At 54.6% G+C, this 12,866-nt stretch overlaps 1 protein-coding gene across 6 annotated transcripts in view; it reads right to left on the bottom strand.

Moving 5' to 3' along the window:
• Window positions 1-12,866, bottom strand: part of ARHGEF7 (Rho guanine nucleotide exchange factor 7) — a 101,040-nt gene that overhangs the window by 2,403 nt on the left and 85,771 nt on the right. For 3 of the 6 annotated variants that reach the window (XM_068984523.1, XM_068984525.1, XM_068984524.1), the window contains 3 exons: window positions 12,533-12,626; window positions 11,062-11,151; window positions 8,338-8,552 (listed from right to left, as the gene is read on the bottom strand). In XM_068984523.1, coding sequence (XP_068840624.1) covers window positions 8,338-8,552; window positions 11,062-11,151; window positions 12,533-12,626 — 399 coding nt within the window. Of the gene's footprint in view, window positions 1-679; window positions 735-905; window positions 1,006-8,337; window positions 8,553-11,061; window positions 11,152-12,532; window positions 12,627-12,866 lie in introns of those variants that run through there. The other 3 variants (XM_068984521.1, XM_068984526.1, XM_068984522.1) reach the window with 2 other exon arrangements.

The following is a 12,866-nucleotide window of genomic DNA, read 5'->3' as shown; positions in this document are numbered from 1 at the left end:
AGCCCACAAACGGAGCAGGCTCAGCACTCACTTATGACTGTGAACCACGGAATCGACAAAACGCAGAGTGGGAGTGACCGAAAGGAACAAGCAAGGCTCACGTCCCTCCCGGTCCCCCATGCCTGCGACAGTCTCCACGGCACCAAGAAGGGGGCACAGAGGCTGCTGAGTCAGGGGCCCCGTCACCCCCACTGTGGCCGATGCCAGCACCGCCCCTGGGCGGGCAGAGCGGCAGGCAGCCGGCAGGGGGCAGCTCTGGGTGCGTGGCCTGTCCCCTGCCGTCCATCCAGCCCAGGCCGGCCGTGAGCTGCGTCTCGCACACGGGAGCCACCGACACGATGCAGCTCACACAAGTCTGCTCGGCGAGGCAGCCCAGTCTAACTGGCTTTTTTATGGGTCTTCTCAAGAACCTGGACCACGCACGGCACCTGGTGACAGAGAACAGCCCCTGCTGGCGCCCAACACCAGCGCGGTGGAGAGAGTGCTTAGCAAGTCGCCTTGAAGACGCGCCTCCCGCGGCTCACGTTCACAGACCCACTGCTGATCTGCTGCTGAGATCCAGACCCCGAGAGGAGGCTCCTGCTCCAGCCTCACGGTGCTCGTGGACAGCTGGCTTCAGGTACCACCGTGGTTCCCTCGTCGGCCCCGTTAAAACGATTACAGACAGATGGCAACTCACCTGTCGTAGCTCCTGAACTTCATCTTTTAGCGCGTACACGGTGTCGACGAGACTCCTAGACAGAGAAGGGGCACCGTGAGCGAGGGTCGCGAGCACCCCACTTCACCCCGCGCCCGCCCCCCTCGGCCCAGCTCCAGTAAGGCCCGATTCCACGCACAGGGTGTGGACCTCAGCCAGGAAGCCCCCCCCCACCACAGACACTTTAAAACACTGAGACACAGCTTACTTTTCTTCTATCACTGTCTGACCGTTACTTTTAGTCTCTTCAACTATAATTTTCTCTTCTTCTGGAAGCAAAACTTGCGGAGCAGATTCTTTGCGTGAACCTGTCATCATTTAAAAAAAAAAAGAAACCCACAGGTAAACACCACAGCAGAGCTAAAAGAGTTTGACTACACAACACTACTTGATTATTGATATTAAATTCCAGGTGTTAATTCCAGTATGTTAAGAAATACATACTCTAGATAAAATGGGGATGGGTAGCCTTTACCAACTCCCTCCCCCTCTGTAGACTGAAGCCAAGCCTCCCTTCAAGCCCATAGCATGACAGGGCAAAGGAAACAGTAGTCTTTTTTTTTTTTTTTATTTCAATTTATTGAGCTTCAGTTTCTGAATCTGGATTATCGATCTTTTAAAAAAAATTTCAACACGTAGCAAGTTGAAGATTCTGACCATATCAACTTGGGCATTTTGGAGGAAATAATCGACTACTGGGGGATATTCAAATCAATCAAATTTTGTGCCATTTTATTCCAGGAAGCTTAGGAAGAACCATCAGATCACACAGAAGACATATTCCAATATTTATCAAGTCAGTGAACTGGTCCTTAAAACATTTAACTCCAGGGCAACAGCTAAAAGTGTTACAGCACATGGTTAAGAAAAAGTTTATTACTGATCCTCTTATGAAAACTGTATTTACAGTCCCTGGAATATAAACATTTTTCCAAAAGGAGGAACACTGTTTACAATATTAGAGGGATATTTATGTCATTTAACCAAGACCCAGCACAAAAGCTTACCCGGGACAGTGGCCAGAGAAACCGCTACTGCACAACAGGGTCTTCAGAAATTAACGAGAATTAAGCCTCATTTACGGGTGCAAGGAAGAAAACCACCTTTTTAAAGAGCTACACAGCACTGACGTGCACCATTCCGAGTTTTGAAAATGACGTCAGATGCATCCGAGGAAGGACGCGGCCCGCTGCAGCCCCTGCTGGTGGTTGCTGGGATAAATGCAGCTTTCTCGCTGATACCATCCACCTGGCTGTTTGGTGCACACGCTTTAACCACGGAGACGGCGCTTCGGCCCACCTGACCTCGTCTTCTCTGCTTTACCCTCGGTTCGCCTTCCCAAAGGTCCGTCACACTGGACGAGGGCCCCGGGCATCCTCACGTGGCAGGAGCATTCGGTACAACACACGCTTTCAGGACGGGACTTAACGGTTCCAACCAGCCTCTCACCACAAGCTCACCCTCCTCGGAAAGAACAGGGCCTGTGGCGGCTGTTGACGCTCCTGATGTGGGGACCAAGCGCCCCCTTCACTCCCGGGGCGGCTGGCGACAGGGAGGAGGGTCTGGTTCACCGGGCCGGGTGACCCCGCTGGCCACCATGCGGGGCGTCTGCGAAGCCCGGCTCTAGCCCCGTCCTGCAGACAGGGAGGCCGAGCTGAAGAGCAGCATCTGGCCTGAGAGGGAGGCCGCCCAGCCCAGGGGGCACAGCACGTCACAGCGCCAACGTCCCGACAGACGGTCTCCTACACCAGCCGAGGCACGGTGTCTACGTGTCCTAGCACATTGGTGCTGTAACCACGGGGACTACTCGCAGCCGCGCCACGGCCGGAAGGAGCTGCTGTGCTGGAGCACGTCTATACGAGCCCCTGCCTGTGGCTTGAACTTCTCAGCTGCTGTTCACAGACGACCCTCCACTAGTGACTTGTGCTCACACCGAGACGCGGGTCCTGTGGCGACAGCTCCAAGGCTGGGGGAGGCGCGGGGGGCGGGCAGCGCCCAGCTCACACCCGGCCTGGCACAGCGACCGACCTGCAGGCTTTTCAGGTCCTCCAAGCCCTGGGCCCAGAGAGGGACACGTCCTGAAAGGCTTCGTCCTGCTGATGGTGATGACCGGCTCCAGGGGCCTCATGCGGGGCCGCGGCCACGCTGTCTTCCGGGCCTTTCTCAGCACACACTTCTGGGATGTCTGGGCCACGTGCGGAAGTACCGCTTAGGGAGGAAACGCACACGGGAAACACAACTGAGAGGCACAGAGGCCGCCGGATTAAGAATCTGAAGGGCCAGGCACCCAAACTTCTGACACCAACACCAGCGTTGGCCATGTTCCTGCTGGGAGGAGGGACAGCGTGCTATTTCCCCTGAAAACAGACAAGTATTCCTAAGGACTCTGCTGTGTGGACCACACGTCAGGGAGCAAAGGGCTCCACTTGGTTTCCCTGTAAACAGAAGCAGGTGGGTGACCTGGGACCCTGGCACCCCTGGGGGTCCCCACTGTTACCTGCTCTGCCCTGGAAGCTGTGTGCCACAGTCAGGCCAAGGGCCACCAGGGTGGACCAGTCACGGGCAGCCTGTAACATGTTTCTTCACCCAAACTAGCTAATGAGACCACAGGCTGAACGTGTTTTTTCATATAAGTGCCTTAGGAAGATTAAATTCTATGTTTATTTCTCAACTATTTTTGCATCTTCTAGCTTCGAAGCCTAGGCAACCTATTTACGTTACGCGTTTGCAGCAATGAAGTCTTCAAATGATGCACAGAACAGAAGCGCAACGGAGGGGGCGGTGGTGTCCACTCTGAGGAGCAGGGCTGTGCAGGGGCTGGGGCTGCGGGCCTCGGGAAACGCAGGCCTGACACCAAAGCTCAGAGCCTCAACTCCATCAGCCGCAAGAGGAGGAAAAGACCCACCACCTCTGCAGAGGCCACTTTGACAGGTGTCTTCTACCAGATGACATCGTGACCACACACTCCACGATGCGAGGTGACTGTGAGACCTGATCCAAGAGCTGCACGTGCAAGAAGGACACCGTTCTCATTTTGGCAAATACGCTGAAAGCACGCGAGAGCAGGTGAAGGCTACGTGACGGACAGGAAGTGTCGACGGCTGGATTCCTGAAACGTGCCGACATGAGAAACGCCACTGAGGATGTGCCTGGTGAGCCAAGGAGGCTTATAAGTGAAGACCATTCATCAGCCTGCACAGAACTCCTCAGGCTGCCTAGTTTCAACATACTTTTGTAAAACAACTGAAAAAAAATTGCAAGTCTTTCAGCAAAACAACAATAGAATATTCTCCAGCCAAGTTTCTAAGTCAGTCGACTGTTTCTATGAGAACAAAGCTCTAGAAAGTAAGCAGATTTAACAAGCTTCCTCAAAGATCAGTTCAGTATTTTTAAAAGCATCACAGCAAATCTTCTCTGAATTAGTTAGGCTGGAAAAAGAATTCCAGAGCAGAGCCTCCAAACACGGCTGTCACTTTGAAAGCCTCCACTGCGGGGCTGTGACACAGGAGCGTGTGCTCACGGAGGCGCCAGCACACACAGGGTCTGCGTCTCCCCAGCTCTGTGCTCAACACAGAGCTCTGTGTCTCCAGGAGACCACCGGGATTCTGCAGCACCTCACTGTGGAAAACGCTGAAAGCTGTAGCCGCTTCCTGGAGGTTCACAGTGCCTAAGATTTCCAGCAAAAATACCCATTTAACCTGAATTCAGCATTACCTAAATTCGAGTGCTGAACACTTCTTCCATCATCAAGAAGAACATTTTGCAGCTTTCTGGCTAACGTTCTGAGGAGTGTGAGCCAGCACACAACCCTGCACGTGTCTGTGAGTACACATACAAGCACTGCGTGGCTTTGCTGTGGCTCAGTACAGGGGTCTTTCCTCAGGGCAGACCCAGCCGCTGCCGGCTGACAAGCACTCAAGCACTGCCGCCAGCAGGGGTCGCTCTGCGCCCTCAGCTGGGGACGGAGCAGGCGCTGGGGACCTGTGAACTCCCTGGGACGGGTGACCTGGAAGCTGGAGACCCCCTGAGAACCTGTCCCCTACATCTGTCACAGGTCCCCAGGGGGCCGTGGAGCTTAGTCTGAGAACACGGACAGGTGCAGCACCTCCGGCCTTGTGGACAGAGGGCTTGCCCAGACAGCAAGCAGAGGGCCTCGGTCCCAGGCACTGTCACGGGGCGGGCAGGCCACCCCCGGGGGGCACCCCCGAAGGCCTGCAGCTCCAAACTCAGGGGCTGCACCGTGCACGTGGGTCCGGGCTGGGGGCTGGCCGCCTGGAGACCCTGAAGACCGGGTAGGGTCTTTCAGAAGCGAGTGTCCGCTTCTCCGGCCAGTGGTGGAGTACCTTTACAGCACAGTTCACATGACTTCTTGTAACTCACAGAAACTGAAGTAACTTTCAGCATGAAACAAAACGCTACCATTTAAAAAATTCTACTTAGTAAGATCTCTCCGTTAGGCCGCTCCGTTATTTCTGGCTGTGATAAGGTTCCAATTCATTTTCCTTAGGGAAAAACAAAACAAAACCACAAGGCCCCGCCTCAGAGAAGGCCGTCCAGCCGGCCACCATGTGCACCCGGCCTGGTCCCAGGCCTGCCACAGGCGCCTCTGCTGCTCTCATCCTGCCTCCCTGGTCAGCTAGACACGCACTCTACAAATGAAGCTAAAACCTGAGCCCTTAGTCTACGGAAAGGAAGCACGGAAGGGTGCGCTTTTTTCCATTTATGCACACCCAACTCCACCAAAAGAGAGGAGGAAAGAGAGCACTCTTCTCTCTGAATACAAATCTCCCAGTGAGCAAAAATTTCTTTAAGAAAGAATTAGAGGGAACCAGATGACATAAACACGAGAAGCGTTGCCTAGCATCATCTAAAACATTGTTAACCTAAGAAAGTGCAGGCTTTGCCATCGAGGCAGGTACGAGGTGAGCACCGCCCCGCCGTCCTGCGGAAGATGCTAGTTGCAAACAGCCGAATCACAGTGAACCGCAAATTCTGCTCCCCCAACCCCAACCCCCCTCCATGTAACACATATTAAAAGCCAGAGGCTAGCAAATGCAAAATTTATTTCAACTGTACATAACAGACGTCTTTTTTTTGAATATAAAACAAACACTTCGTTGCCATATGCAGCCACAAACAGGAGTATGCATACTGTACTGTACAATGGACATTCAGGTACACATCCGACTGGGTCCAGAGCGGCAGGCGCCCACAGAGAACGGCTCTCCCGCTCACAGACTGAAAGCACAGCACGCAGATTTTTTCAAGATCTTCACCACGATATACGCACATCCCTGTGTTTCGGCAGTTTTATGCAAAACACGCGATACAGCTTACAGACTTGTGGCAAGCATCAGTTCAATGGGAACACCATTTGAGCCGTTGGCCAAGGGCCTGCAAATGGCTTAAACCTACCTTCTAGCTCAGATTCCTCCCCCTTCCGTTATAACACTAACTGTACACAGAGATATTACAGAATGGCAGAAACACAGGTACTGGCTCAGCACGACTGAAGTTCCGCAAAAGTGGAAACACTGTCCGTGGCACGCCCCGTGAGAACGGCTTTCAAGCCAGTGGCACGGATACTTCCAGCTAGGTCACAAGGGCAAATGGTGCCAGACTTCAGAACAAACCCAGCCAGCCAGCCAGCCAGGTGGTCATTCTGTAGTGATCTTAGAATCAACAGAAAATCACTGTCAAAATGGCTTTAATTGGCACAAAAAGGAATTGCGGGAAATAGGAAAACTTTGGTGTTTGGAATATCAGTGTCAGGACAACCCATTTGGCGTTCCAGAGATGACATCTGGCGTTCAAGAGAAACCCAGGCGCACACAGCATGGCCTGAAAACCCACGTGCACCGAGGCCCGGCCCGACCCACTCACAGTCTCTGAGCAGAGAGAAACTCCTGCACCGTGAGAATCTGGAAAGCTGTGACGTCACCTGATGTGACATGAAGTAAAACACGCTTCTGAGTTCACTGCATGACATGAAGCATATGAGCCATCTGCTACTTGGCTGAACGTATATAATCTCCTCCCTCCCACGGGTGAATACTGGGCTCCGACTCATTCTAAAAGACTGCTCCTCAACTTTCTTATTTACACTAACTGATATAAAAATACGAACTCTCCAGGTGGCATTAGCAGCGCAGCAGACACTCGGGGACAGACAGGCGTGTGTGACTCCTGGCTTTCCTGACGAGCCCTGCCTGTGGCCCTGGCCCTCCAGCACAGCTCCTGCCGGGACCCCGGGGGGGCCGCGGGGACCAGCGCCGTGCACAGCGGGACCAGCTGCCCGGGCCCGGGGCGCAGGGCACCGGCTCACGGCCACTCCGTGCAAACAAGACTGGAACCCTGCACGCCTGGTGCCGGCGGAGGCAGGGCACTGAGCACACAGGGCCACAGCCGCCCCACGGGGAGGGGAAACGCCACCCCAGCTGTCACGGTGTCTTGCTTTCTGAGGCTGGCTTCGGGGTGTCCCCAATGCACAGCTGAGTGTGACGGGGAGGGGTCTCGCCCTCCCGCCCAGTGTGGACTGTGTGTGCACTGGTGCCACAAGCGTGTGCCACGAGGCACAGTCAGTTTTTCGTGAAGCAGGAGCCAGTCCAAGGGAGGGCAGTGAGAAGCTTCCCACAACAAACCCCAGGGAAGTAGGGGCATCCCCAGATGTGAGATGTTCTCGTAAGTGTGTTACACGGCAACTTGGTAAACTTTTGGGGACTCGCATCGCCATGGCAACCGAGAGTGAGGGTGATGTTCCACCGGGGCTGTGAAGGGAGTGTCCCTGCAGCTGAAAACGCACGTGTGCCCACAGGCCGCGGGCTCGGACCTGGGAGTCGGGGTGGGCGACTTCCTGGGTACGCACACAGCCTGACCTACGCACTCAGAGGCCGGACTCCCGCCCTGCACTGCAGGGGCACCCGTTTGCCAAGTGCCTTCTAAGAGAAACTCCTCCAACTAACGGAAGCCTGGGGGATGACATGCAGGTGTCTGGCCTGCGGGGAACTGGGGCCCGGAGCTGGCCGTCTGCGGGGTGTGGACGTGCCCCTCGCGCGCCTGCCCAGGCCCAGAGCTCACACCCGCCGCGCTGCCGGAGGCTCCTCCCGGGCACCCAGGGCAGCCGAGCACTCGGCCATGTGGTCTGGACCCAGCTCTGGAGGCACGGTTCTTCTCATCTCTCCACAACTACCGGACTGGCGCGTCCCGCACACCCACACAATTACGTCCCTGTACGGAAGGCCAGAGTCTCCTCCACGTCGCTGGCACTTAGATCACAAACCTGTGTGGTTTCGGTATAAAATACAAAAGTGTTCATACAGCTGTATCTAAAACGAAACAAGACAGTCGCTACACTGAGAATAAAAACCCTAACCGTGTCACGTGGGGCTGTAAGACCACCACTGCCCATGGACAGAGGACCCTCGGTGTAGCTTGTGGACACACCACCGCTTTCCAGAGTCAGTCGCTTGAGTGGACACTTCACGTGGCCAGTAAGCCCCACAAAATACAATGGGAAATATCAGAAATGCTCCCCAAAGTTGTTAAAATATCACATAAGAGAGACAAGAAACAGCAAGAAAACATCTAAGAAAAGCAGGCTGCAGTACAACAAGCATTGTTAAGAAAAGCTGAGAAGTGCGTTAGTTCTGGTGAGAGATATATGAGCAACAGCTCTTACGAGATGTAGAACCCATCCTGTAACTATGGGCTGTCCATATACTGTCATAGTCAGAGTCTTCCGAGAAGTCTGAAGGCTCCACACGGGAGAGGCTGCTGCGACGACCCAGGGAGTCTAGACTTGACTGGTCGTCGTCAGCCAAGACGTGATTATGCATCAGGTCAGTGCCTTGCCATGCTAAGACGGGTGGGGGGTGGGGGAGGGCGGGGGAGGAGGGGCAGGCGGAGGAGGGGCGAGCAGGAAGAGGCAGGAAGAGCCACAACCAAGACAGGAAACAAACGCAGAAGGTGACGGGAAGAGAAGGGAGAGAGAAAAGAGTGTTAGAACACGGCAGCAACGCTCGATCCTCCTCACCTACGGCTGGGTTCCATCACTGACTGACTGACTAGCACAGCCCACAGAACACAGCTGGATCGATGGTTATTTAAGTAACCCCACATCACGATGCCATTCCCAAACTGCTCCTTTTTAAGCTTGCTGCTACTAGGCCCTCACTTATGAAATCTTTTACGAAATAAGCCCACAATCACAAGAAAATTCTAAAGACATATGACAAATAAGCAATTCTGCTACACATTCGATTGACGAATGATCTCATTTAGGACATTATTTGTAAAAGGAATCATTCATGGGGTTAACATGCATATACCGAACGTAAAATACTTCCCAAGGATTTCTGACTTACTCCTTCAGCTACCTCTCTGCCAGACTAGAAGTCACCTTACCGATGGGGGTCTAAACTTACCTTGTGCAACTGTAACGACTGCGAGAACTTCCGGCGGAGACGGGGTGGTACGGGCCCCGCCCCCGCTCCCCACCCTGCAGAGCACGCAGGCCTCCAGCCCGGAGCACCTACCCACAGGAGCGCCACCCATACGCATCCAGGGGAGTGGTCACACAGGAAGACACATCTGGCCGGGTGCCATCAACCCTCATGCTGACCCTCCCCGACGCGCGGGGAGCCGTGAGCGGCGGGCCCGGCCGGGAGGGCGGCAGTGCACAGGCCGTGTGGGCGATGCGGGCGTCCAGCACCCAGGCGCGCCGCACCCGACGGAGCCCAGGCGGGGCACGCACGCCCACGATCTCTGCTCCACGGGGACAGAGCCGCCCCACCTGCCGTCTCCAGGCTCCGCAGCGCACCACCCAGCCGGCACGAGGGACACAACTCCCGAGCCACCTGTCCCTGACAACCCTGCATGAAGGCCAGTCCCAGGCCTCAGGGCAGTTAGGCCGTAACATCGATTAAAAACAAACGTTCAGTGGTCTGCCCGCACAGCAGAAGTGGACACACAGGCAGCGTGGCGAGACCTATACACGCCAGGGCCCCGTCCCCGGGGGAGAAACGAGACCCACACAGAAACACAAGGCTCGCCACCAGGTCTGTTCACCTGGGATGCTGAGCTGAAGCCGCACTTCACACAGCTGATGTGGAGACGAGTAACTTTTTAAAAATCTCAAACTCAAAACCCAAAACACTACAGGCACATATAGCCTATTACCCAAAATACAGTCTCAAATAGGAAGCCGTCCTGTCCTCAGGGACGATGGTCTGCGCTTGCAGACTACAGCCCCGTCACCTGCAGACTCCCTCCACACGCACACCCGGCTCTTCCTCACCTGCTCTGGGCACCGGTCACTACGGACAGGCGTTCTCACCAGACGCGGTGCAGACCAGACGTCCCAACATCACAGGCGGGACGTGTAAACTACGAGCCAGAAAGAAAGTTCCGGATCACCTGCAGCTGTACCCAGGGCTAATCCTGTTGGCCCTAGCCTCACACCTGCAGTCACCTTGAACAAAAGCTAAGTTAAAGCACTCAACAGTTCCTTTTCCACCTTTTCTTTCCAGCATTTTTTTTTTACAACAGACGTGACACGGCTTGGAACTGCCACGTTACACTGCAGGTGATACAGATGAGGTGACGGGCAGTTCACCAAAGTCGAGAAGGAGAAGGGAACCAGAAACACAGCATCTAATAAAAGCCGGTTTTCACGCCAGAATTAATGACATCCAGTCCAAGGCGGGGGAAGCTCAGCCCCTTTTCCTCCTGAACAGACCACATCCTGACTATATCTACCCTCCACTCCAACTCTCAAATGCTCAGGAATTTGGGGAAAAAGAATCCACTTTTTTCCTGTTCACACACCGGATTAAGATGCTTTCATATAAGACATTGTAAGTAAGATGCAGGTACACTGAAAGGTAGGAAATTTACCCAGTAAACTCCCTGGCGTCTACAGCAAAAACTCTAAATGCAACCATTTGGGGGGGTGGGGGCGGTGAGTTGCTATTAAAAAACAGAAACAAAAAACAACTCTTACTCTAGGCTTGTGTTTTTGACAATAATTCTCAGAAACTCTTCCCTCAAACCACTTCCACACCAGGGGTTTAGGCAGCTTGACCAACTGAACTGAGAGCGCACTGTGGTGTCCTGTCACAGCCGTCCTCTCCAGGCCCCAGAGCTTCTACACCTGGCAGCGCCCTTCACGCCAAGGTTTCCCAGCAGGGCCGCGTCACTGACCGCTCAGACCCCTTCTCACGACTGAGGGACGCGGGCCAGGCCGCAGAAGCACCCTCACCAGGGGTCACGCCAAGAGCCTGCACAGGGCCACAGCCGCGTCCTTTGGGGCGTGATTCTAGGCTACAGGAACCAGCAGAGTGACAGCGGGCTCCGGCACCACTTACTTGAGTTGAGCGTCTGCCGCGTCTTGGCGCTGGTGCAGTAAGCCTCGATGACCTTCAGGATCTGGGCATCCTCCTCCAGCGCAGCCGTGCCTGTGAGGGACACACGGCCATCACCGCCCGAGTCACCAGCACAGCCAGGCCAGCCACTCAGTCAGCAGTGCTGACGGCCCCTCCCCTGGATTTGGAGCCGGATAAACATTTCTGGATATTCACAGAATAGTTATATTCCAAAGGACGTTTACTTCTATTTTTCATCTACAACATATCTGGCAAAGAGCTAATACCCAAACATATATACACACACACATATATACACACACACACATATATACACACGTATCTATAGGTCTGTGTGTGCGTATATATATACTTATACATATATATTGTCTTACTAATCCATTGGAAAAAGAGTACCCCCCCAACCCTGAACATGAAAAAAGAAGCAGAAACAATTCCCAAGAGTCACAGAAAGAAGAATGTTCATCGTCACCAAGAAAAGAAGTGAAAATTAAAACTAGGGATGGTGTTTTCACATATCACCTGAGAAAATCGGAAACCACGATTCTCCGTGTGGATGCAGGTATCAGAAAGAACTTCCTGCACCCACATGCGGGAGACAGAGAAGACAGGAGCAGCCCCTGAAAGGCCATTTGACCCTATTTACAAGCGCTTCCCTGACCCACAGATTCCCACCAGAGAGTTAATCCGGAAATTGACGGAGTGTAGCCCAGAGAGTGCAGGCATGGCTCCAGAGCTTGGCCTGAGCTGGGGCCCCTCCAGACTGGCCTCACCTGCACCAGGGGGCCACCTGGTGGAGGATGGAGCCGGCGGAGCAACAGTGTCTGATGCTGCTGGTGCTGGGCAGCCCTCACACCCCGCGTGCTTCATACAGCTGTATAGTTAATTTCTGCTATTGTTCTAAATTTTTATATATTTTCTAGAATATTCGATATATATTTTTAAAGGCTCAACTAATTTTTTTAAAATGGTTAGAATGAAGGACTGAGCCACTTATAAGCCGTACCAAAAATGTTTGGACAGCATCTCATGATATCAAGATAAACACACGCAAGGCAGGCCAGGTGCTCCCTCCTAAGAGTCAGCATTACACAGAGGGCTTAGGAGCCACCAAGAAACTGACCTCCATGTCACCAACTGGACCAGTCGTGTAACAGGTTTCTGTGAGAACAATGTTTAACTCCCTGCAGGATCCGCTGGGAGTCAGTGTCCACAGCAGGGGCACGCTCACAGGGGATGCTGCCAGCGCAGCTGATGCGGCCGGCACGGAGGGGGCTGTGCTGCCCCACTCGGACGTCCTCGAGAGCAGACCGGAGGCTGGGCACTGGCTCCCCTCTGCGGTTCTGGAAAGCCCCGTCCCCACCCTCACCCTTGAGACCGCGCCTCCCCACCCGAGGCCCCGCCTCCCACCCCCCCTCCACCAAGAGCCGGGTGTGTCCTCCCAGGCGCTCACTTTTTCTCAGAGCGAACTCCTCGTCCGAGGGCTTCCTCTCCGGCTTGCGCTTGGGCAGCAGCTTCTTCATGGTCTTGGGACTCTTGCTCAGGTCCTGGGGAAGGAGAGGAAAAGGCTGGCAGACCCCAGATCTGGTGGGCAGGCACGGCCGCGGTGGAGGGGGAAGCCGGGAATACTCCAGCGCCCGTCCCGCAAACGCTGACCACGCTCTGCCAGCTGCGGAGCGCTGACATCCTGAGGCACAGGCTCTGACGGCCCTCCTCCACCTGGACCCGCCGGCGCCGGGACCACCGGGACCACCGGGACCACGCCCTGGGAGGTGCGGCAGCCGGCA

Source organism: Capricornis sumatraensis, chromosome 12, assembly GCF_032405125.1.
Source record: "Capricornis sumatraensis isolate serow.1 chromosome 12, serow.2, whole genome shotgun sequence".
NCBI lineage: Eukaryota > Metazoa > Chordata > Mammalia > Artiodactyla > Bovidae > Capricornis > Capricornis sumatraensis.
The sequence above is the reverse complement of the archived record's forward strand: the minus strand, read 5'-3'. Positions and strand labels throughout refer to the sequence as shown.